Source organism: Diabrotica virgifera, chromosome 8 (assembly GCF_917563875.1).
Source record: "Diabrotica virgifera virgifera chromosome 8, PGI_DIABVI_V3a".
Lineage (NCBI taxonomy): Eukaryota > Metazoa > Arthropoda > Insecta > Coleoptera > Chrysomelidae > Diabrotica > Diabrotica virgifera.
This window is the reverse complement of record NC_065450.1, coordinates 201,798,840-201,826,322: the sequence shown is the minus strand read 5'-3', so window position 1 is coordinate 201,826,322 and position 27,483 is coordinate 201,798,840. Positions and strand designations below refer to the sequence as shown.

At 32.8% G+C, this 27,483-nt stretch overlaps 1 protein-coding gene across 1 annotated transcript; it reads left to right on the top strand.

Annotated features, from left to right (window-relative positions):
* Positions 1-1,145: 1,145 nt before the first annotated feature.
* Positions 1,146-26,157, top strand: LOC114327805 (cardioactive peptide). The gene is made up of 4 exons (XM_028276513.2): positions 1,146-1,195; positions 14,603-14,703; positions 17,248-17,323; positions 23,171-26,157. Exons 2-4 carry the CDS (start codon positions 14,608-14,610, stop codon positions 23,449-23,451), a joined length of 453 nt encoding a protein of 150 aa, XP_028132314.1. The 5' UTR covers positions 1,146-1,195; positions 14,603-14,607; the 3' UTR covers positions 23,452-26,157.
* The last annotated feature ends 1,326 nt before the right edge of the window (positions 26,158-27,483 follow it).

Genomic DNA, 27,483 nt, shown 5'->3' with positions numbered 1-27,483 from the left:
GAAGTTAAAAATGAAACGACACGGTTATTTTGATTAATGTATTGTGTCACTTCATTTTTATTTTCAAATATATCGAAAACTAATCATTTTATCGTTACGAATGAAGAGTATATTATTTACATAAAAAGTATTGCAAAATCAAAAAATTACACTAAAATAGCAATTTCGTCAGTGGCGTAGAATTTGGGAAGGGTCAACCAGACACTATCCCCTGTCGTACGCCTCTGGTAGTAGCTAGAAACGTTTATTTATCTTAATTTAGTAGGGTGTACAGTACCTACACTTTCTGCCAAGTATGATAAGGATACGCCAAATAGTTTTAAAGTACTGGGTACAAATAATTTTTAAATTTTAATCATATGGATCATATCATAAATCAATCAAAATAACTGTGCCGTTTTATATTTAACTTCAAAAATCTCGAAAACTAATGACTTTATCGTTACCAATGAGGAGCATATTATTTACGTAGAAAGTATTGGAGAATCTAAAAATGGCACTAAAATAGTAATTCCTCCAGTGGTGTAGAATTTGAGAAGGGTCAACCATTCATCATCCCCTGTCGTACGCCTCTGGTATAGCTAGAAACGTTTGTTTATCATAATTTCGTAGGGTGTCTAGTAGTCGCACTTTCTGCCAAGTATGAAAAGGATACGTCGAATAGTTTTAAAATGCTGAGCCAAAATAGTTTTTAATATTTTAGATAAAACACCCTGTAACTCAGTAAGGAACCACATTTTATTTAAGTGTTTTAGGTTAAATCTTCGTATTTTGTGCTAAGGTTTCTCCAGTTACTATATGGACAATTATTAATGAAACACCCGTATACCTTATTTATATAAAGGATTTTAATGAATTTTTTGTGATTAATGGTATACAGCATGAAAATTTTTCCTCGTGGATTTTGATTTTACAGTAGTTTTTAGCGAATATTTTTGTTTAATGCTCTTTTACCATATAAAAAACTGTCGTCATTAAAAAACAAGCTTTTTTAATTTCCATTGCTAACATTTGGAGAAAAACGTTCAGCACCTGTCCTATCGGTGGTTGGTATTGCGCAGATCAGGGCTGCTGGCTGATGGAGTTTGGGGTAAACAACACCCGCTATGTGTTTTCTATATAAGAGGCTAATTAAAAATCACAATGGTATTTCGTTTTTCGTTTTCCCGAACTCAGGCAATACACAGTTGATTGGGTAAGTTGGCATTATTCTATTCAGTGAAAAAGTCACACAAGTTTGGTGTTGAGTTTAATAATAATAATAGTAACGTTTATTTTCCATGAAAGTAGGTATACAATTAATAATAATAATACAATACTATACTTACATCACAATACAATAATTAATTTAATATTACATTTATTTAATTGTTCTGTACTTTGTTCAAGGTAAACAAACAATAGTGCCCATTAAAACAATGAAGTTGAGCATGGGCCAAATTTTTTTTTACATTGTTCATTTATATTGAGCTTACATTAAATTTTTATTTAAGCGATTAAACAATTTTACATAATGTAACAATTTTATTAAGTTTAAAAATTTTTTTAAGCGATTTTAATTAATTTAGCAATTCTATTAAAATAATTGACATAAAAAAGAATTTCTACAAAGGAGAGATATTTCGTGCCTATAACAATTGATGCATATATTTAATCTGAGACTACCAACTTTATTAATTGGTTTCAAAAAGGTGGCTGAATATTTTCCTGTGATTTTGTTTCAAATACCTACTAAACAATTTCTTAATCATTTTCAGGGAATTTATAGTGATTAGGTATGTTTTGTAAATTTAAGGGATCAAATTGTAGATTCTTCCTTGTAAATACTCAAAGTTTCGTTTCCCAACTGTTTTCTTTGCAATATTTAATCTAACACAGGACTGTGCTCTTGTTCTTGTATTATAGGTATGCTCTAATGGTGTGAGTAAATGTTTATTTTTGTATAGATTGGCAATTATGGTAAGAATATATAATTGTCTTGTATCTAACGTTTGAGATTCGCTATATAGATCATTAGTAGAGTATCTCGAAGGTCTATTGAAAACAAATTTCAATATTTTTCTCTGGATAATGTCTAATTGGTTTAGGTGTGTATTTACAACTCCACCCCAACTAAGGATTCCATAACGTATGGATTCTACCAAAGAATAGTAAATAACCTTTAGATGATGGATATCCAGTATGTTACGTAAATATCGAAATTTGTACAACATACAGTTTGAAACTTTAGTTTTGAAACTGTTTTCTTGTGGCATGTCTAAGTTAAATATTATGTTTATAGTCCTTGGGTTCACCATTTAAAAAAATGTATTACCTCCCTTATGAGCCTTTTTTTATCCAGTTATTCATGCCGAGTCGGACAACTTTTCTATTTCGGAAAATTTTCTGGAGGGTATTTTTCGTAAATATAGAGGATTCTAAGCTTTGGTGGTCCGACAACTGGAGTACTCTTAATAATATTTTTATCAAATAATTTTGCAAACATCAGCTGTGAGGGTATACACTTTATGAGTAGAAGGCCCCCTCTATGGGGGATGCACTATGGAGTCATAAATGATGATTTTTTTGCAGGATTGTTTGATAATAATACTTACAATTTACTGGTGATATTGTCCGACACATCTTTAAGGGTACTTCAGTTGTCGGGCGCATCAAAGTTTAGAAATCTCTATATTTACGAAATGCCCCCTCCCAAAAATTTTCCGAAATAGAAAAGTTGTCCGATTCGACATGAATAACTGAATAAAAAATATTATTAAATGCTTTTTATTTGAATTGACGTTTCGACAGGTATTCCATGTCTTTATCAAAACGATATCTAAAATACATCAATATTTCATAGTATTTACAAAAAACTAATAAAAACTTATTATAAATCGTAAATTACTTTATTTGGAATAAAATTTAATAACAGTCATTGGTGCATATAACACATAAACACAATTTTTGATGAAATTAATTCAACATTTTTAAAAATTTAGTGGTTGTTTCTTCTACCAACTTATCAATAATTTGGGAATATAAGTGGTGTGTTGAAAAGTAATGTGTTTGATGTATGTGTGGTAGTTAGTACAGGGTCGATTGCAATATCTTAAAATAAATTTTATTTAATAAATTCGTGTCTTTAATGTCATTTATAGCGTTTGTAAACTGTTTGATATAAACTTACGTGCATAGAAATAGGCCCACTTAAAAAGATGGTCATTTTTGATGTCTCATATTTCCTAAACCAGTTGGCCCATTTAAGTGATTTTTTGAACATGTTATAGCCTGATTCTTTAACAATACCACTGTAATAATATTGTTGCTAAACATGTAAATTTTCATTGTATACCGGGTGTACCAATCAAACTGTGTTTGTTTCTCAAAGTTCGCATCACCCTGTGGAATATTCTAGCATCTAGCATATAGATGACCGATCATATTACCCGTATGCACGCTAATGGTGAATATAAAATCCTTAATTTTATGTCAGAGAATCCGCAATAACTGTCTCTTAACACCTACCAAATTTCATTTGAATATCTCAACTGGTTTTAAAGCAATAAATAAATCGCCAGTTTGTAAGAAAAAATTCAACATCCCGTATCTCGGGAACGAAACATTTGCGGACATACGTTTATAAAGACAACTGTCATTATTTTTTCATGCAGAGTTACCCCTTAAAGTTGGTAGCACTTATTTAAAAATTATTTAAAAACACCGTGTATTGATGAAGAGCATATCTAGTTGTTGAAGTACCTAACTTTTTTATTATCCTGAGGCTATAATCACAGTTTGATTGGTATACCCGGTATATAATGAAAATGTACACGTTTAGCAACAATATTATTACAGTAGTACTGTTGAAGAATCAGGCTATAACATGTTCAAAGAATCACTTAAATCGGTCAACAGGTTTAGGAAATATAAGACATCAAAAATGACCAAATTTTTAAGTGGGCCGATTTCTATGCACGTACGTTTATTATATTGATTCATATATTTTTCTTCTTTTTTGTTTTGTTTAATTTTAAAATTTTTGTTTGCTCAAAATTGAAAGTTTGATCTCGTTGTTTTTCATATTGAAATGACTTTATTCAAGAATGTAGGTGCTGACTTGTTTTAATATGAACTCCTTGACAATCTTGATATGGAATTTCATAGACTATTATCTGTGTTTTTTATAGGGGAGTTTTACTTCAAAGTTTGCTAAAATATTTATTAAAAGATTATATCCTTTATACGCTATTTGTATATTATGTTTGGCAATTAAATAGTTAAATTTACGGCAAAGTTAAATAGATACATGGATTAGGTTTATTGTTTACTGAATTGTTAGTTTGATTGTAATGTCTATGAATTCTAGATTTAAAGATTTTGTGAATTACATGGTGAAGATGACTATTTTCTAACAGTGCTTGGTCATAAATTTTGTCTATGAGGTGTTAATTTTAAGACCAGATTTTTTTGACTCTAAATAGAGCGTTTCCAGCATTTTTGTAGCTTTATTAACTCTATCCAATATTTTTTTTTTAATTTGGCTTAAATGTATCGACAACTAAGGCCTTTGGCATGGTACCGTTGATTTCGCAATCAGATTCTAGTATAATGTGTATTGTGTGTGTTGAGTAAATGTCTTGGTATTTAGTAAAGTAGACTTCATTGTCTTTACAAAGAGACGCTAATTGTATCCGAACATCTGCGGCACTAAAACGATGTAATCGGTTAATCTTATAGTAGAGGATACGATATAAGGTCGATTTGCACCATCTGTTTAATGGATAAAAATTATTGGATATGTAATTTAGCATATTAACAATTACAAAAAACAAGGATTGCCGATCTAATCTTGTTCTAACTATATAATTAATTGATAATAAAAAAATGGCATTTTTTTATGAATTAAAAAAAATTCGACCCGGGCAGATATTATATCAGCTTTTTGGACCATTCTAAACACAAAAGGTCTTGTGTAATTTTTCTCTAAATTTGATCGTTTTCGAGTTATAAACAATTGAAAATTGAAAAAAGAACGAAAGATGACAATTTTCAAGGCTCAAAAACATAAGTAAAAAATATCATTTTTGTAATCGTCAAGTACAAAAATTTTAGTTCAAACCTTTTTCTATCAGGTCTCGGTAAGAATTTTAGCCATACTTTATTCTAAAACATATGTTTTTAATTGTTAATGAGGAAGGTTTTTTATGGTGAGATGTGCATTAACAACTAAAAATCAATGTTTCAGAATGAAATAATTTCAAAAGACTTATCAAGAGCTGATAGAATAAGGTTTGAACTTGAATTTAGGTATTTCGTAATTTCAAAAATGATATTTTATAGGTACTTATATTTTTGAGCCTTGAAAATCGTCATCTTTCGTTCTTTTTTCAGTTTTAAATTGTTTATTACTAGAAAACGATCAACTTTGGGGAAAAATTACAAGAACTTTTTTGTTTAGAATGACCTAAAAAATCTGAAATAATATCTGCCAGGTTCGAAATTTCTAATTTATAAAAAAAATGTAATTTTTGAATTATTAATTAATTATAGTTAGAACAAGATTAGATCGGGCTTGTTTTTTGTAATTGTTAAGGTCATGGGTACATTATTCGCAAATATTTTACGGTTATCCCTACTTTTTATGTCTTTACACGGCAAATTACTTGTAGTAAAATTTACACTGGTATGGATATGTAAATATTACTAGAATGTGATAGAACATATTTTTAACATACACCAAATATGTATGATGAATGTCGACATTCACCGGTGAATTTGTGACCGGTGATTTGTACCCCAGGCTGTGGGTGAAAAATAGGTCGATTTCAGGATATAATTCAGGAATTTTTGAAACCTATCAGGTGTTGTAAAGGACGAAGCCAGGAATAACTTCTACTAAAATGTAACCAAAAATATTGTGCGCTTTTTTTTAATTGCGATTTGCATTTGTTAAATTTGAAATTTTTATTGATTTTTAATTTTGTAGCTTAGGATATTGATTTTAGAGAAAAACTGTTTAATAGAAAGTTGTAGTAAATTAAAAAACCTACAATTTGAGCTATGGTAAGTTTAATTTCGTTAATTGGTTATTGCAAAACAGCCTGCGAAAGGTCCAAAATGGCCGTTATTTACAATTGCATTATTTATTGTACAAATAAGTTTTTTTATTTTTTAAAGCTTTAAAATGAAGATCTTTCAATTCCAAACATAAAAAAAATTGTAAAGCCTGATTAACGAATTTGTTGCTTAGATATTATAAATTGTTTATCACAAGAGGTCAAATGTCGAAGGCTATAACTTTAAAAAAAAATCGTAGAATGTTAGTGAAACATCCAATCTCCTTCGAAAGATTTATATTTTCATATTCTGATGTAAATAAATGCGTAAAACATTTTTAAACCTCTAATTTTTGGGTTTGAAAATAAGGGGGCAAATTTCGTTATAAACATTTAGAGCTGAAGCGGCCCTGTACATCCTATGAGTTTTTAACTTACAGATTATTGTTGCTGAAGATGAAACAAAGATTTATAAAAAAATAAAAAATTTCTACGACCAACTGAAGCCGAGATAATTTTTGGGTTTGTAAATAAGGGGGCAAATTTCGTTATAAACATTTAGAGCTGTAGCGGCCCTGTACATCCTAGGAGTTTCTAACTTACAGATTATTATTACTGAAGACAAAACGAAGATTTATAAAAAAATAAAAATTTTCTACAACCAACTGAAGCCGAGATAATTGTTTTTTTTTTCTTAAGTCGTAGTGCCATTATTTATAACAATTAAGAAATTATTTTACAGTCATTGACTAAAGAAAGACTTATATTATCTTAAAATAAAAATTATTATAAAATATAATTACATTTAATTATTAAAAATTATTTTTAAAATCGGTGCTTTTGCGAGCGGCCGAATTTTGCAAATCGCCGGCTCGCTTCAAATCCGCGCGGTCGGAAAATTTTCACGTAACTTATTAAACGTATTAAATTTTGACAGAGAACAATTTAATAATATTACCGTTATAATATACAATCTATTTACCACTCTATTTGTTTTTCTTGATAAACTTTTATATGTGAAATTTTATTTCTGAAGAAATAATATTACAAAAATGATACATATATATGAAATATATAACTATATTTTTAATTTTTTCATTGTTATATAAATATAATAATAATAATGTTACTTCTTACTATACATAATATACATAAAACTTTTTCTTCTTGTAGTGACTATTCTTTTTGGATTTCACATATAAAAGTTTATAAAGAAAAACAAATACAGTGGTAAATAGACTGTATATTATAATGGTAATATTATTAAATTGTTTTCTGTCATTTAATACAAGTTACGTAAAAATTTTCCGAGCGCGCGGATTTGAAGCGAGCCGGGCGATTTGCAAAATTCGGCCGCTTGCAAAAGCACCGATTTAAAAAATAATTTTTAATAATTAAATATAATTATATTTTATAATAATTTTTATTTTAAGATAATATAAGTCTTTCTTTAGTCAATGACTGTAAAATAATTTCTTAATTGTTATAAATAAAGGCACTATGATTTAAGAAAAAAAAACAATTATCTCGGCTTCAGTTGGTTGTAGAAAATTTTAATTGTTTTATAAATCTTCGTTTCGTCTTTAGCAACAATAATCTGTAAGTTAGAAACTCATAGGATATACAGGGCCGCTTCAGCTCTAAATGTTTATAACGAAATTTGCCCCCTTATTTGCAAACCCAAAAATTATCTCGGCTTCAGTTGGTCGTAGAAATTTTTTATTTTTTTATAAACCTTCGTTTCATCTTCAGCAACAATAATATGTAAGTTAAAAATTCATAGGATGTACAGGGCCGCTTCAGCTCTAAATGTTTATAACGAAATTTGCCCCCTTATTTTCAAATCCAAAAATTAGAGGTTTAAAAATGTTTTACGCATTTATTTACATCAGAATATGAAAACATAACTCTTTCGAAGGAGATTGGATGTTTCACCAACTTTCTACGATTTTTTTTCAAAAAGTTATTGCCTTCGACATTTTACCTCTTGGGATAAACAATTTATAATATCTAAGCAACAAATTCGTTAATCTGGCTTTACAATTTTTTTTTATGTTTGGAATTGAAAGATCTTCATTTTAAAGCTTTAAAAAATAAAAAAATTATTTGTACAATCAATAATGCAATTGTAAAAAGCGGCCATTTTGGACCTTTCCCAGGCTGTTTTACAATAACCAATTAACGAAATTAAACTTACCACAGCTCAAATTGTAGGTTTTTTAATTTACTACAACTTTCTATTTAAAAGTTTTTCTCTAAAATCAATATCCTAAGCTACAAAATTAAAAATCAATAAAAATGGCAAATTTAACAAATGAAAATCGCAATTAAAAAAAAAAGCGCACAATATTTTTGGTTACATTTTAGTAGAAGTTATTCCTGGCATCGTCCTTTACAACACCTGATAGGTTTCAAAAATTCCTGAATTATATCAAGTTTTTTCACCCACAGCCTGGGGTATTGGTGAAGTCGACATTCACTGGTGTATGTTACATTTAGCGGATTTCGGACTTTCACAGTAACATATACATTGTAAATTATGATTTGGGAGTGCTCCTAGTAGCATTTAACGTGTCTTTGTTTGTTTATTTCTACTGCATCTTGATTGTAAATTTACAAAAGCATTAAAACATGTTACTGATCTTCATAATATTATTCCATCAGGAGTCAGGAAAAATAAAGGAGTTGTACTACATATTAGAGAAACAATTCCCAGAATTGTGTACTCCACAGTAAACCTCTTCCCCCAACACAGTCCAAACGGGAGTTAAGCCGAACACAATCAAAGCTTATAAAACGATTAGGAAGCTCCAGGGGGGAAGAGAGCAATGTCACCGGAGAGAGAACTAAGTGGTCCCGTTCCCCTTCCCTAACAGCCCCCTCGCATTCCAGCGCCGACGGGAACGGAAAGCATTTCATTGTCGTGTGCCGATAGGAGGTCATCTTCAAGCAGGAGTGTACTTACACCAGTTCATTTTCGAAAAATACGAGTACAAGAATGTAATAAGATGTTACCAAAATATAAGTTCATCGTTCAATTTAATTATACAATCAATATAACGATACGTCTAAATTAATAATCTTCCTTTTCATTTTAATATTCTTTTTAAGGACAATTCTTCTTCATTTCACTTTAGTATTTGTTTGTTTACACTGAAGACAGTTCTGGCCATACGCCTTAATTTTCCAGCCTATCATGTCTTGTGTTATTTATTTTTTTTATTATTTATTAAATTAACAATGCACCTAATCCTAAGCCTAACCAGTAGTCCTGGATTAAGGATCTTGAGGCCCCTAGGCAACCCAAACTAGGAGGCCCTTAAGAAACTTTTTCTTTTCCGTCCAAAACCTCCGGATAACCCCTCCATCTCCGAGAGGTATTCCTTTGTTAAGTCTATTTTGTGCCACTGTCGAACGGCGACAGTTTTTAATAATTGTCATTTTTTAAAATGATCGTTCGCCTGTTGCATTTGTAATCATTAGCGTAAGATGAATCTTAGAAGCTACTGACAAATTTTGAAACTTCGATTTGAACCGAAAAGAATTTGAACCATGAATAAATTGTTTCGCTATCAGTCCTAAAGATGGGCTATAAAATGTTTGAACTGCAATAGATCATCATACATTTCTGGTGCGGGAGCACGCCAAATAGAATTCTATTTTAGTGACGTCACGTTGCCTAGCAACCGTCAATTCTCCCATTATGGAATTCTATTTTATGACGTCAGAAAAATAGAATTCTATTTGGCGTGCTCCCGCACCAGGTTCAATATAATCAGTATAGTTTTCATGTAGTTTTGAAGCACATTCCTTTATTTGAGTATCACTCAGTTTTGGAAAAACAAACAAAACAACATATATTATACTGAGTTACCGACTCATACGCTGTAAACTGACGACTCAGCTCAATAATTCGGCTGTCTCAAGTAGAAACACTGTAAGCGCCAATTCGAAAAATGTTCACCAGAGTAGAAAACGTAAAGGACTTAACATTTCAAATTTCTGTTTTGTTTTAAATAAAGGTGAAAACACATTAATTTAGCAAAAAGTACTCTTGTTTTTTAGTAAATATTTTTATGTCTGCATTTTATTTCCTGACTAGGTTTTGAACACATACAGTGTTTCTATTTGGGAAACCTGAAAATATAGCACAAAATATCTCACTTTTTAAAGACATTAAGTACTACAAATGATACTTTATTCAAGTTCCTTTAAGAAATATATAACAAATTGCAACAATTTAATGGTCAATGTCTAAGTCATGTAATTGCTGCTATCCAGGGTTATGAAAAAGCTTGTCCACTAGTGTCTCAGAGACTGACCAAGTACGTCAAAACGACCTTTGACACCGTTTTCAGAGATCAAAGAAATAAGTTTCTCTATTATTTCTGTATACATATACAAATTATATTAAATTCTCTATATAAACAAATGTAGGATTGTAAATATTTTATCTTAATTTTTAAGATACCCTGCATATAATATTTCTTTAATTATTAGTATTTACAAACACGAAACGAGCGGTTGTCGGCGAGGCTCTAATGCACAGATGGGTGGGCGTATCTAATCGAGGGGTAGTTTAGTGAGCAGATTTTGTTTATTTTTAAGACATAAAAATAATAAAGTAGAGCCCTTTGACCCAATTTTTATTACTAATAGGCTAGTTCCCACAAAAGCGAATTAAACCATGAAAAGGGGAAGATTAGCATTAAGTAAAAGAATTTTGGTTGTGTTGGAATATACATTCAGTCGATATAACATCTCAGCGACCACAGACGCGCTTCTTAGGTATAATACTTAGAAAAAGACGAATTAAGACGGGTATTATATTGATTAGACGCAAATTATTCTATAAATACATTTCCCTTTTGTAAGAATAAGAACACGTAAGATTTTTGGTCGCAATTACACAAGTACTTTTACATTTCGTTAATTTAATAGTAACAATAATTTAGTCATCTATTTTATTAATTAAAACTGTTAAACATCAAACGGACTTTTATTACGATCGTCTATAAAGAAAACCTACACAAATAATTATATTTATTATGAATTTTTTAATAAAAAATTTCCGTTAATTGTTATAATTTTGTTATATTATTTTATTATACTATTATTTATAATATATATTAGATTAAGGTTTAGTTTTACAGCTTGTAGTATTTTTTATTTATTTGGGCTATTATAAAGTTATCTTACTCAAAATTCAGCATAGAGTTACAAGTGAAAAATCGACTAAATTCTGTAACTTTTGCAATGTTTTGGCACTCATTTTGCAGCACCTGTGGTCTAATTATTGGTCAAGGTTTACCAAACATCATTTTGTGCGTTTTTTTAAAAGACCAAAATGCATTTTTAAATATGATCTATATTTTTTAGTTTATGAATTATAATAACTTAAACAATTAAATTGTTTATAATAAATTATCGTCACTTCCGACGCAAATGCAAGTTTGAAATTCGAATTCAGTAGGTCAAAATATATAAGGATACACGTATAAAAAAACATTAATATAAACGTGTAGTTTGATCGACCACGAAACAGTCACGGTCCTAATAAAGTTTTTTATTATCTATAAATAATATCTTTCCTTTGAGTATGGATGATTCTCACGAGTCATTTTTGTTCTGATTTCACATGTTTATTATTAACTGAATTATTCGATTTTAATTCATATTTGATAATTAATAGGTAACATCCCGTTGAATTTTAAAAATATATAACTTAAATAATTTATACACGACAAATTTTTACTCCACTTATCACAATAATCATTAATAACTAAAAAACAACTAAAAATTGCTTTAGGGATATCAATGGTCTTGGCGAATGCAAAATGTAAATCCTATGATTCCCATGGTAAATCCATGTAAATCACAAAAACCAAATAAAAACACTGTATATCCCGTATTTACAGTGTTTATACTTGGAGATATGGATATAATGTGTTTTAAATTGGTGAAGTGAAGATGGAATGTGATATAATGTGTTTCATAGCAATGTTAAATTGTGGTTCTACTCATTTTTTATTTTTTTCTTCCTTGGTAAATGGTAGATAACAACACCCTAAATCCAAAAATGCAATAAAAGCGATTTTGAAAAAATTGGATATACAGTGTTTTTACTTGGGGCAGCCGAATTAGCTTATCCAAAATTGGTTGATTCGTTTCAACCTTTAACTTTTCTCCACCCTGCAGAAAAACTTCATTAGAATTAGCATCATTAAAACGTAGTTTTCCTGCTCGCGTTTGTTTGCTATCGTCGGCAGAGTATTGCAGAGTATACAAGCAAAATAATATCTTCGGAATTTTAAGAACTCCAAAAGTGAATTTAGAAACTGAACTGCAGTTTTAGGTTCAATATCTTCTCTCTGTAATGATTTACAGACAGAGTTGATACGTTGTAAAATTGTTGCCCAAAACTCATTAAATATGAAAGTTTCTTTTTTTTGACATTTCTCTCAACAAACACTTAGCTTCATGAACTGTTTCAGCTTTCTGATTAGAGTCTTCAGCAAGAGTATGAAGAACAGATTTGAAAGCGTTGTAACCTTTAGACAAAGGTCTTGTTGCATGTGTCCTCGCAGTCCATTTTGTGCTGCTTATTCTTTTAAGGTCTAGATAGTGGTGAATGAGATCGCTTATTGGAGTTTCATGTAAGCATTTGATCATAACTTCCCAACGGTGGGTAGAGGCTGAAAAAAAATTGTACACGGATTGAATAAACCCAAATTAAGATATTCCATTTAAGGGAGAATACGTTAACCGATCTCTTTTAATTTTTGCTCCACTGATATGTTTTCGAAAAACCATAGATTGTGTAAAAATCTTGTAGTGCCTACAAAATTTCCTTTTGATGCTGAAAAACTTCCATCAAGGTTTTTACATTCTGAAGACCTTTCCCAATTCAAAATTTTCGTACTTATTCAGTTATTGTATTCCGTAACACAACTCGTAAAAATAAATTCAATTTATCTTTAACTTGAATTTCTAAATTAGTTTCGGTTTCTGGTTCTTTAACTTCTTGAACTGGAATAGAGCTGCCGTTAGATGTTTTTCATCTTCTTCAGTTACGGAAGCTATGTTTCCCTCAGTTATTTCTATTTTATCACGTGCATTTTCATTGGTTGCACCAGCTATGAATTTCAGTGTGAAACTGAGTTTAAATAAGGTTTGGTTCTCTTTTAGATTTTGTTTAAGGATCTTTTCTTTCTCTTGATTTTTCTTGTGTTTTTCGGCTCCACTCTCGAATATTTTTTCTTATTTCCATCTAGTACTGTTCCTTCTACCAAAGCGCATTCGTTAGCGATTTATTCTCACAACATAGACTTTCTATGTGATCAAAAGTATGCATTCTAATGTAGTATTATACATTCAGCATCACTTTATGGTATTGCGCGATATTTGAATTTTTCAACATAATATGATTTATAGTTTTTATTTACTTATAATTATTATTTTTTCGTTTTGGGCCCTGCGAGACCCCCTTTGGGGCTGAGGCCCCTAGGCAACTGCCTTCTTTGCCTATTGGTTAATCCGGCACTGCTAACCAGCATCTTCCATTAAATTAATCTACTACTGTATTGCCCTCTCCTCCTTGAAGGAGCAATATACCGATCGGTTTGAAAAGACAAGTGTTTGATCAATGTGTGCTTCCGGTAATGGCATATGGAGCAGAGACACTGACTCTAACCAAGGCAACAGCGTCCAAAATGCTGGTTGCTCAAAGGCGTATGGAAAGTTCCATGCTGGGTGTAACCCTAAGGATAAAATAAGAAATAAAGATCTCAGACAAAGAACCGATATCGCAGATGTTGTATAACGTATCACCAGGCTCAAATGGAACTGGGCAGGACACGTCGTCAGGCTGAAAAACTCAAGATGGACACGAAAGCTGATGGAATGGAGACCAAGAGAAGATAAACGCAGTAGAGGAAGGCCGCCTACACGATGGACAGATGATATCAGGCGGATTAGTAAAAACTGGCAACAATCAGCACAAAACCGTGAAGTGTGGAAACAATTGGGGAGACCTATGTCCAGTAGTGGACGTGAATTGGTTGGATGATGTATTGCCCTCGGTATTCCCAACGGTTCACCTTACAATCTAATAATAATTATTTTTCTCTACCGAAGCAGAGGTCGTGCAGCAACAGAGTCCAGCACGTTCGACTGATAATCTAAAACGTTGTCATAGGAATTGGATGCAAGAGGCACAATATCGAAACAGATGGAAAATTATGAGGGAGATCTATATCCAGCAGTGGACAAGCGAAGATTGATTGATGATGATGATAAGTTCAAAAGGTTTGGTGCGTTTGAGCCTGCGTACTAGGTATTGATTATCTAACAGCTCTAACAGTTCCCTGTTGGTATGGTTGTGGAGTCGGTTTACTTCTTCTTTAATTGTTGCTATACGAAGTTCCCGATGTAGGTCTTTGTTGCGGATATACCATGGAGCGATGATTATGTTTCTTAGTTCTTAACATTTTCTATAACAGTTCCTTCATTCTTTAACGTTTTTCACACAAATGATATTATTAAAATATGTTTCTTATTTTTAGTAATTATGACAATATTTTCTCCAAAAATTCTCATCGCATTGGGCCACATCATCGTTTGTATGCTGTTTGCGGAAACAGAAGGTATCTTTCTTCCTAAGAAGGTAAGTTGGTATCTTAAAATTACATACTGTTGAACTGTGTTTGAGAGAATAGCTTGTTTAGAGCCACAAATTGACCCCTATAGTAGGGGAGGCAAGTATGCTAAATTTGCAGTTACTCGAGCGTTATGGGGACCTGTTGGGGCTGTGAAGATTAGGTCCTAAAACCAAAAAAAGTTAAGTTTTCCATTTTTGTAGACTTTTCATTTTTTAATTTAATTTTCCATTTCCAACAAAATTTTTTCCGATTATAGCGCCAACTGTCCATAATTCGAAAAAATGTCTCAAATAAAAGTTACTTATTTTTATGTAAGGAACTGAAATCTACAATAAAAAATGAGGGCTCCCATTTAAGATTTTAAAGCAACCCCCCATCCCACCTCCGTGGGTAGTCGTGTTTGATGTGATTCGATAGATTTTAAAAAAATATTGAACACTTTTTTTCAGTTTTTTTATCTGAGATTCATTTCGCGAAATATCGCGGAGTTCCTATTTAAAATTTTAAAGTTACCCCCACTCCTCTTCGTGGGGTGTCGTGGTTGGTATCACTCGATAGATTTTTTAAAAATATTTAACACGTATTTTTCAGTTTTTCGATCTGATGTTCATTTAGTGAAATATTCGCTTCTTTTGTGAAAATTTGGAACTCACCAATTTATTTACGCCCCGCTTAAATCGTCAGATTTTTGAAATATACACTGTTCTGCATATACTTAACTTACCTTATCTTAATCCGACGATTTCGAGTTTTTCTAGAGATACATTTTTTTCGGACCCCCTTAACGAATTCCAATTTATTAAGAGTGCATATATGATAGGGTTACATTTACAGAGTACAATGTTTCTCAGCATGTGATTTTCTGACGCACTTGAGTAACTGCAAAAATCCCCGCTTGGGCTCCTCTACCACTATTATATACTTCTTACAATCATATAATAGTACCTAATAAAGTAATTTCCTTCAATTCTTCCTCTCTACCTTACATATTTCGCAATTTTATCCTCTCATCTATCTTGTAATTGCAAACTTTGTATTATATTTATAATCGCTAGTCTTGTAGGTAAAGTTTTTCCAAGATTGCTGATCTGCTGATCAGCTTGTCTTGAAGCCTTTTACTTCGGTTCGAACTTACTAAGCTCAATATTATTGTGGGTGCCTTGATTTTCCAATTTTCCAAAATTTCCGAAACATATACAATAAATACCCATAGGTTTTGTACATAGTTTATAAATGTGTGATTACTGTGATTGATATTAAATTTGATCATAAATACTATCTAGGCATCACACTATCCAGCTACGGAAGGCTAGAAACAGAAGTGGAGGATCAAGTGAATAGAGCAAACAGAGCAGCAGGTTGCCTGAATTAAACAATATGTAGAAATAAAAATATCAGAAAAGAAATGAAAGGCAGGAATTACAAATCAGTCATCAGACCAATAATGACATACGCGGCAGAAACACGACCCAACACAGAGAGGACAAAAAGATTGCTCGAAACAGCAGAGATGAAAACCCTTCGAAAAATCTATGGTAGGACACTATGGGACAGAGCTAGAAGTACATATATACGACGGAGATGCAAGGTGGACAACATTAATAACGATAAGAAACAGAAAAATAGAATGGAATGACCACATAAGCCGAATGACAACAAATAAAGTAGAAAGGACAGCGAGAGGCGGTTCCCCAATAGGAAGACGACCAATGGGAAGACCACGAAAACGATGGAACGACAATTTACTAGAGGCATATTGAAAAAACAGACAGTCATGTCTATACAAAAATAAGAAGAAAAAGATATTTTTATTTTCACCATGTTAACAAGTCAAACCACAGCTCAGATGTTAGCTGGGGGCATATTAATGAAAATACTTTAAAAATTCATGCTTAAGTTAGCATTTATAACCGATGTTTCCTTGACGGATTACTTTACAGGGCTTTGACCCACATATTTTTGTAAAATTATATCTTGGTGGTTAGCATGTAAATTTCACGTAAGCACTGATGATGATTGGTAAACCAATCGAAAACTAGTTCTGTGATGTAGCCCTTTTTAGGGATTTTAAATATATACCATTTATAAAGGATTCTATTGTTTTTTTAAAGATATTTGATCTGCTAAAACAGAGCATAATATCGGTGCATGATTTTCCTGCACGAAATCAACTTTCTTCTTCTTCTTCATATTCTCTACACTATTCTCCAATCTTTGATTAAAGTTTTCACAAGCATTGGGGAACCAGTTTAATGTGTGAAGCCCCAACTAGGTTATTATCTGTTGTACATGTTGTATTTTCTAGTCTTTGTTGATTCGACAACTTAAGCTACTAAGTAGCAGATGCTTCGCCTGTACCTTATTTATTGCTATATAGTATCCATACCAAATGAACCCTTTTTATTTAAGAGAGTTTTTATTACTGAATACCACCTTTCTCAACTACCGCTTATTAAGACGAGGCTGCAACTGATATAGCGAAGATATTATATTTAAATGTTTATATAAAAAATTGTAAAATATTGAGATCTAATAACTAATTTTGTTAGGGTGACTATCCTTACCTCACTAGGGAGAGAGTTTTCATCGAACCCCACAAAAGACCATTTTGCAATGCCTTTACCGGTAAGTGTTTCATAGATTTTCTCATATACATACATATACAAGGTGGGCAAAAGAAAAGAGTCCACCTCGATATTTGGCAGTAGATATTAGATTTTAAGAAAATGCCAAAACAGGTCGATTTTTATTTTTAAATTACAATTTTTTTATATACTTATATATCATACTAGTGACATCATCCATCTGGGCGTGATGACGTAATCCATGTTTTTTTTTAAAATGGGAATAGGGGTCGTGTGGCAGCTCATTTGAAAGGGTGTTCAATCCTCTATTCAGTAATATAAACATTAATATCCTTATTTATACAGGATAGCCAAAAAATAATAATTTTTTAATTAAATTAATTGACGCAGAAAGAAGAATGTGTGTAATTTATTTAACTCAAAATACATTCTATTGCTGTCAGTAAATAGAAAAAAAATGTTTATTTGTTTAAAAAATGTTTAAAAAAAATTAAAAGTTCAAACTGCCAATAGATAGGTGGGAGGCTGTTTGTGATTTAATTTAAGTGAAAAGAGATGTGTATTTGTGAAACAAACACTTTTTTCTATTATCCGACAGCAGTACAATGTATTTTGAGTTAAACAGTGCTAGTCAAAAGTCCGTACCCCCCCTCGTATCTTTTGAACGGTTATACCTATAATGGAAATGGAAGTGAAATTTGGAGGGAGGAAATAAACGGACGTAAGCTTCTTAACTAGTCATGACAGGTGACGTAATAGTGACAGATGACGTTACAGAGCCACTGTGACCGATAATTTTAAATGGGACCTTATGGCAAGTGATACCTCGTTTGAAAGGTATTCAAAATACCTATTCAGTCATACTAACTTTTTTGGGTTTTAGTTGATTTTGATTTTGGTGAATAAATTAAATAAATATAATATTGTAGTTTCGCATTTAATTAATAAAAATTCAAATGTCCTCCTATGGTTTTTTTTGTCAAAAAATTGACGTTTTTCAATTCTCTAGTAGTTTTTACGTCAACGTCAACCTTTTTGGCAAGTAATCATATGTGAAATTTTGATTTTTTTTTAATTAAATGCGTAACTACAATTTTATATTTATTTCATTTATTCATCAAAATTAGATTCAACTTAAACAAAATTAATATGACTGAATAGGTATTTTCAAGACCTTCCAAACGAGGTATCACTTGTCATAAGGTCCCATTTAAAATTATATGTTACAGTGGCGCTGTAAAGTCATCTGTCGTAATTACGTCACCTGTCATGACTAGTTAAGAAGCTTACGTCCGTTTATTTCCTCCCTCCAAATTTGACTATTATAGGTATAACCGTTCAAAAGATACGAGGGGGTTACGGACTTTTGACTAGCACTGAATAAATTACATACATTCTTCTTTGTGTGTTAATTCAAGTTAATTCAAAAATAATTTTTTTTTGATCACCCTCTATAAAAAATTGTATTAATATTTATATTACTGAATAGACAATGGAACACTCTTTCAAATGAGCTACCACATGACACTTATTCCCTTTTAAAAAAATCATCGATTACGTCATCACGCCTAGATGGATGACGTCAATAGTATGAAATATATTTCAAAAAATTATAATTTAAAAATCAAAATCGACCTGTTTCAGCATTTCCTTAAAATCCAATAACTATGTACTGCTAAATATCGAGGTGGACTTTTTTCTTTGGCCCAACCTCATAATAAATCAAACTTGGTTAAACTTTTATTTGAACTATTTAATAAACTAATATTTTCTCGGAATAGGACGGATTCAACGATAACAAACAATGCGAGAAAAAGGAAAACGAAAAATCTTCTTCGAATTGGTACGTCGAACGTAAAATCACTAACCAAAAGAGAACAAGAAATAACCAAAGACCTTAAAGAGGAGAATATTGGTATATGTGCAAACAAAAAGGGAAAAGTCCAAATTATGTTAGATAACTACTTAATATTCTATACAGTGATTTGCGAAAGAAACCAGAACCAATCAAGGCGTTGTCTTATCAGTATACCAGAAATTTGCAAACCAAGAAGAAGACTGTAAATATGTATCAGAAAGAATATATTGGATAACGATTAAACTACATGTCAAGGCATTAAATGTGATCCTAATTTATGCAGCCGAGGTCAACAGAGATGTAAATACAAGAAAAAGTTTCTACGAACACCTCATGAGCACTGTGAAATACTCTGTTTTTAACTTTTAACATTAAGTAAAGACTCCTTTTTGTAACTGGTATAATTAAATTTTAATTAGGAATTAAAATTAAAAATACTCTGCTACGCAGACGACGCAATATTGATAGCCCAAGATGAAGATACTCTGCAAAGATTAGTCCACCCTAACATAAGAGCAAATGAATTCAATATGACAATTTCATCTCAGAAAACTAAAACAATAGTAATCAGTAAAGAACCAATCAGATTTAAAATAGAAATTGATGGTATTAGCATTGAATAGGTAATGGAAGTAGAATATCTTGGAATTTCATTGTCAAGTTACGGAGACCTGGACAAAGAAGTGAGAAATCAAGTACAAAAAGCACATAGACTGACAGGATGCCTTAATAACACTATATGCCGAAACCGATATATTAACACTGAGATGAAGTCAATAATTTATAAAGCCAATGTAAGACCAATAATGCAGTGGCGGCTCGTCAGAGGAGGCAAGAAAGGCTCAGCCTCCCCATAATTTTTTTACACATTCTACACTGTTTTGTTTATCATGAATCGCGAAAACAATAAGCACACTCACTATTATACAACGTGTAAATTCCATACTATCACTAATTATCCATACGTACGGAGCATTAGCATTAGAACGCATGATCGCGTCTCAGTTTTATTAAATATTATTGTAGGCAGGACCCTGGGTTATCCCGAGATGCATGGACGGAGCCGAGAAGCCCAGCAGTCTCCGTTGCTAATGCTCCGTGCAGCGCAGCAGGCGTTTAAGGAGACCCGGTCTCCTAACAGTGGCATCTACGGCGCCATCACACGCTGCCCGGAGATATACTAAGGGAGGCAGAGTAGCTTCTCGGTTCCGTTGCGTGGTTGCGTGCGTCTCGGGACAACGAATTTTAGGGTCCTGACTAAAAATAATGAAAAATCTAAAAGTGCGAATTTTGTTATGAAATTTGGTATGTGGGGTTATAATAATATTTGGAACAACTTGCTCAAATAACTTTTTCCGATATCTCTAACTCAAAGCAAAATATCGGTAATTTATCGTGTTTATGAATTCGCAGTAGGCCGCGTTTAGAATTAAAAAAATTCAGTTGAGTATCTTAAAAAATTTGAAGCTTCATTATGTATGGACTGCAAAACTTCAAATCTGTATTTATTTTGAAATGCATAGGTATCTATTTACAAATAGATGGAATTGTTAACAAATAAACGACACAAACTTTGGTATTAAACTTTTAGAATTAGACTAACTATTTTTAAAATGATATGATATCATGAAATTATGAATTAGGATGATATTATGAAATGTAAATAAAAAATGGTCAAAAAATGGAGCCTTAAATTACATTTTTTGGCGCATTTTTTGCTAGTGCAAATTTGTCTAGATATTTTACAGTTAGGTATAGCCTCCCCTATTGTAAAAATCACGAGCTGCCACTGCAATAATGACATATGCATCAGAAACAAGACCCGATACAGCCAACACAATAAAGACTACTGGAAACGGCAGGGATGAGAGTACTGAGAAGAATTACAGGAAATACGCTGAGCGATCGAAAGAGAAGTGAAGACATTAGAAGACAATATAACGTACAATGTATAAACGAATGGACACTAAATAGAAAAAAAGAATGGAATAACCACATAACCAGAATGGGCGAGACACGTGTGGTCAAAACAGCAAGAGATAAATCACCAATCGGTAGAAGAAGTATCGGCCAACCGCGCAAAAGATGGAGTGACAACCTTCCATAGAGGTATTTATCCGCACAATGAACAAGCAGAATTGCTTATAAAGACGAGAAGAAGAGAAGAAAATTGTAAAAATGAATTAAAGCCGATGATCCTGGATAACTGTTCGGGAACATGAGATTTCCCTACTCGAGTAGTCCAAAGTAGAGCAAGGCGTACGTGTTAACAACGTTCGAATAAAAACATTATGTGAACGGCATGTGAACGGCCTGAATTTAAATGTATATAGTTGTAATCTTCTTCTTCAAATGCAAATCCACTAATGGATGTTGGCGATCACATTTTCCATTAACTCTCTGTTTCTTGCAATGTGTATCAGAGGTTGTATGTCGTTAATCCCTGTCCATTGCCTTATGTTTCGGAGCCAGGACATTTTCTTGCGTCCTATTCCTCTCCTGCCTTCAATTTTACCCTGGATTATAAGTTGAAGGAACTGGTATTTTTCGTTTCGCATGATGTGACCCAAATACGCCGTTTTTCTTTTCTTGATGTTTTCGAAAAGCTGACGTTCTTGGTTGATTCTTTTAAGAACATCCACATTTGTGATTTTCGCTGTCCATGGTATCTTTAGGATACGGCGATAAAGCCACATTTCGAAGGCTTCTAATCTGTTTATATCCCTCGTTTTGAGTGTCCAGCCCTCTATGCCATATAGCAGCACCGACCACACGTAGCATTTAGTAAACCTTAGTCTCAGTGTAAGGTCGAACTCTGAGCAGGTCAGTACCTTCCTGAATTTTACGAAAGCTTGTCGAGCTTGCTCAATGCGACATTTTACTTCCCTGTCCGATGCCCAGTCTTCAAAAAGCCACGTTCCTAGGTATTTGAATTTGCTCACTCTCTCAATGGACTTAGTATTCAGTGTTATGGTGGAGTTTTCAAATGCATCCAAGTTTCTGGAGATGATCATGAATTTGGTCATTTTAGTATTAATCTCTAGTCCCATTCGCTTACTGTATTCTCCGATTATAGTGACAAGTTGTTGAAGATCTGCTATGTTGTCGCAAATTAAGACAGCATCATCAGCATATCGTATGTTGTTGATCAATACTCCATTCACTTTGATTCCCATCTCTGCATCTTCCAAAGACTCCTGAAATATGGCTTCCGAATAAATGTTAAATAAAAGAGGGGAAAGCACACATCCCTGCCGAACACCCCTTCTTATATGTATGGATTTGGATATAGAATTGTCTATTTTTAATTGTGCTGCCTGATACCAGTACAAGTTTTCAATGCATCTTATGTCTTTTTGGTCTATATCAGAGGTCGGCAACGTTCTTAATGTAAAGAGTGAAATACTAAATTAAAAATTCATGGCGGGCGCCAACTATTTTTTGACCTAACAAATTTATAAATATAAACGTATAAAAAATATACGTTTTGAATTTTTTGTCTAAATTAACAATAGTTAAAGGGCGCCCGCGGGCGCCGCGTTGCTGACCTCTGGTCTATATCAAGCTTCTTGAGGATCTGCATTAACTTGTGATGTTGGACACGATCAAACGCTTTCTCGTAGTCTAAAAAGCACAGTAATACGTCCTGTTGTATATATGTAATAGTTGTATGTAATAGTTGTATGTAATAGTTGTAATCGCGCGTTATCAAAACGCGCGTTAAGCGCTTTTCATATGAACGTACCCTTAGACCCCGTTCACATGACAAGCGCTTAACGCGCGTTTTGATAACGCCCGATTACAACTACATACATGTCATACATACATTTTACTTGAGCCCGTGCACATTCTAACGCGCGTTATACACGTGCACATGATAACGAGCGTTAAACACGTGTTTAAGGCGCGTTAGCATGCGAATGACCTCAAATAAAATGTAGTTTTAATCGCGCGTTAAGCGCTTGTCATTTGAACGTGGTCTTAAAGTTGTAGAATGGAAATAAATTATTTTTTCTCAATTTTTTCCAGGTTGCGGCCGCAAACGCTCTAACCTGCCGGCGCTGACCTCTCAAGGCGAGGAGATGGACGAATCCATCAACAGTCTCCTGGAATTGAGCGCCGAGCCCGCCGTCGAGGACCTCTCCCGGCAGATCATGTCTGAGGCCAAGTTGTGGGAAGCAATCCAGGAAGCGAACGTCGAACTGAACAGGCGCAAACAGAAACAAGCCCTAGAGGGCATCCAAAACGACCAACCGGTTCCTGCTCGGAGCGCTACTGCTAGTTGCGCTTTACCCCCATGTTACATTTAAGTACTTATAGATGGCGCTAGGAAATATGGTTCGAATCGATTATAAAATAAATAGTGATTTTTAGCGTTTTTTTTTATTTAAAAATTGTTTTTTGGCTCTTCAGATCTAAATCAAGTATAGCTATTCATTAATTCAATCTCTTTTAAATTCCTTATTTAAAAGTACTGCTTATAATCTCTTTGTCATAGGCACTTTTCAGTGCGTCACAGTTTTCGATTTCTTTCTAACGCATTAAGTTTGAAGTGACAGAAAAAAACGTTTAAATTTTTTTCTAATAATTCAGTTCTATTTGACTCATTCATGTTGATAATTCCGACATACTTATAATGTAATATTTTAAAGTAGACGACTTTAAATTGATATTGCCAATATTTATGAGTTGTGTACCTGGACTTTATTGGAAGATATATGGATGTTCATTATATGAAATAAACTTTAACTAAAAATTATAGCATGTGGTTTGTCTTTAAAAAGACAAACCACATGCAATGATGACAGTAAAATTATCGTGTCAGTGATCTTATAATAAATCATGAGGAAAAAACCAGGAAAAAAACCTCATTGGTCTTACACTGGTCTTACATTTAGTTTACTCTCAAAATTATCACTAAACAACACTGATTTTATATGTATGTTATTATAAAATATAAATTATTTGTATCCTTAATATGTTATTGACTCGTTATTTTCTTTATATTAATTTCCTCTTTTAATACCATATCCTACTACACTCTGCCGAGGAATTTGCGACGCAATTGGTTTCATTTAACAGAATTAGAAATCCGCTTCTTTGATTTTTCTCTTTTTAGCATCTGTTTCTATCAGCACTATGGACTATTGGAGCACTATCTGCACTATTTCTATCAGCACTATTGGAGAAGCTTGTTGAAGGAGGCTAAGGCTAAGATTAGAATGTCTTCACTGAACTCTATGTCCATTTTCACATGCGTGTTTACATATTTCAAGAAACTAATATATGTATCCATCCATCCAATGGCACTACAGCCCAAATCGAGCCTTAGCCTCCTTCAACAAGCTTCTCCAATCATTTCGATTTACCGATGTTCTTTTCCATGAACGCGTTCCCAGGAAGTTCCTGGCATCCTCATCCACTTCGTCTTCCCATCTCTTTTTAGGTCTTCCAACAGGTCTTCTTCCCTGCATTCTTGCATTCAGCAATTTTCTGGGGATTCTATTCTCATGCATGCGGACCACGTGCCCTGCCCACCGTAATCTCTGCAGTTTAGTGTATTGTGCTAGAGTTGGTTCGCTATATTGCTCGTATATTTCTCTATTATACCTAATTCGCCAGTTGTTATTTTCACTTATTGGGCCCAGTATCCTACGTAACACTTTTCTTTCAAACACATCTAATGCATTGGCAGATTTCTGTGTCACCACCCATGTTTCGCAGCCATAACTTACTATGGGCCTGATTATTTTTTATATACCCGGAGTTTTGTTTTCCGGTGTACGTCTCGCGATTTGAATATGTGGCCCATCGCGAAATAGGCTATATTTGCCAGCACAAGCCTTCTATTTATTTCCGGTTCTTCTTCATTGCTTGCAACCAGATCCATTCCTAGGTACGTGAATCTATTCACATGTTCTATATCGTCAATAAAGTGTTGTTGCGCCGGTCTATTTGATCTGGTTTGTATGAGTAGTTTTGTTTTATTTTCAATAACTCACTTTATTTTCAACTACATAACTGTTTCAACTCAACGTAGGTTTCTTCCGCTGCATTCATTGTTCTGCTCATTATGTTTATATCATCTGCGTATGCTGCTAATTGGGTAGATTTGTTTGTAAGTATGTTATTTCTGCTCACCGTCAACCGTCTAATTACATATTCAAGAACAAGATTAAAAAGCGTTGGAGCCAGTCCGTCGCCTTGTTTCAGTCCTTGCGTTATCGTAAACGCATCAGTGATCTGTCCTTGAATACATACCAGCAGAGTCCATTTCTGTTTGAAATTGAAATTATTAGAAGAATTTTTTACCAAAGAACAAAATCGAATTTTTTTAAATTGATTAATAGTTTTTGTATTTTGAGAACGAATTCCGAAGTGCAAATCGAAACGTCAAATAAATTTAAAGTAAAATTGTGACTTATTCATACCAAAAATAATAAATTATAAAAGCTTATTTAAAAGTATGTTTAATATTGTTAACAATTTTTTGTACCATGTAAGTTACTTAATTCTAAGCTTTTTGACTTAACGCCATGTTTATGTTTCTGTTTTGATCAACATTCTTTGGTCTATCTCCTTCCATTTGAGAGACACATCTTTGACATTCGACAGATGGCAATTCAGGGTTTAAAGTTGACATTTGACGTTAATAATGTTATATTTAAGTTCCACCCTGGATCCATGTTTGGATTTTGTAGTGGAGAAGCAGAAAAATATGTTAATTGAATTGTTGTTTTCTTCTGATCTTATATTTTGTACTAAGTTATAACGATTCCAACCATATTGAAATTTATCTGAGTATACAAAGCCATCGACTGACTAAAATTCTTCAATTAACCTATTGATACTTCAACAGAAGTGAGGAATTAATACTAAAAAGAAATTCATATCTTGAAAAATTATAAAAGATTGTTTAAATTTGCATAGTAGAGGTTGTGTTTATATTCTTAGATTATATGTAACAGATATATTTAGAAAATATATTATAGAATAAATGTTACAATATTATTGTTTTTCTATTGCCCGTATCATTATCTTTGTCTTAATCCCTATGTAAAGCCAAGTTCCGGATTGCCTTATGGCAATCGATTAAACCAGCAGCATAAGAACAACCAGATCGGAACGAATGTCGAAGAAGAACACAAAAGAATAACAGAAGGTGCTCATCAAGCTGCTAAGGAAGCATTTGACATGAATGAACAGGGTAAAAATAGAAATCTATCACGGATGGCCAAAGAAGCAGTAGGTACAAATAATTATTACAGAAAAGAAGGTATAATACAGAAGATTAATAGATTAAACCTAAAAACAGAAGCAACATAGAATGACGATAAATAATTATCTCTCTCGTTCCATCCCTCCTTGTGGAGTATTGGGCGCCTATGCGTTTCTTGGCCAAAAGTGTAAGATTGATGTCTGGCCGGGACAGCGCATCTTCTTTTGTTTTTATTCTCTGGATAAATTGTGAACTAATTCCCTCCATTCTCTTCTATCTTTTGCTCTGATTTTGACTTCGCCCCATCTTAGCCCAATTCTTTCGTGTTCTCTCGTTGTTGTTCTTTTCCAGCTGTTGTCTGGTCTGCCTCTCTTTCTTTTTCCCTCTGGTTGGTATTCAAGTGCTTGTCTTGCTATGATGTTTTGGTCTTTCCTCAAAATGTGGCCGATCCATTTCCATTTTTTTCCTTAACTGTAGCAGTAGATATGTTAGTTTGCTTTGTCCTTTCCCAAAGTTCAGTATTAGTTATTTTGTTTGGCCAGTATATTTTCAGGATTTTTCTTAGAGATTTGTTTACAAATGTGTGTAGTTTTTTAGTGGTATTTTCGTCCTGTTTCCATGTTTCTGCTCCATAGAGCAGTATACTCTTAATGCAACTATTAAAGATTTTAATTTTTGTTGAAATTGTTAGTAAACAGATACGTGAATATCTTCTACTTCTTTACCGTTTATCATTATTTTATTATTTGGATGGTTATTATTTTTTAGAAGTTTAGCTTTCTCTTTGTTTATTCGAAGTCCGATCGTGTCTGAGTACTATGGTTTCGGTATTCAGTTATCAGGCAGATGTCATCTGCAAATTCGAGATCTTCTAACTGTTTGAATAGGTTCCACCTGATGCCTGTTCAATCGTCGATTACTTTTCTCATTACCCAATCTGTCGTAATAAGGAATAGGGTAGGGGATGATAGTACACAACCCTGTTTGACTCCACTTTCTATGGATATTTCTTCTGTTACTTCACCTGAATGTTCTAGTTTGGCTTTGTATCCTTCGTAGAAGAGTTTAATAAAGTTTATGATTTTTAGTGGTATCCCATATAATCTAAGGATTTTCCACATCT

Coding starts and splice junctions, on each gene's coding strand:
- LOC114327805 (XM_028276513.2), top strand. CDS start 14,608: ATGACAATATTTTCTCCAAAAATTCTCATCGCATTGGGCCACATCATC. Junction 14,704..17,247: donor GTATCTTTCTTCCTAAGAAG/GTAAGTTGGTAT, acceptor TAATTTTGTTAG/GGTGACTATCCTTACCTCAC. Junction 17,324..23,170: donor ATTTTGCAATGCCTTTACCG/GTAAGTGTTTCA, acceptor AATTTTTTCCAG/GTTGCGGCCGCAAACGCTCT.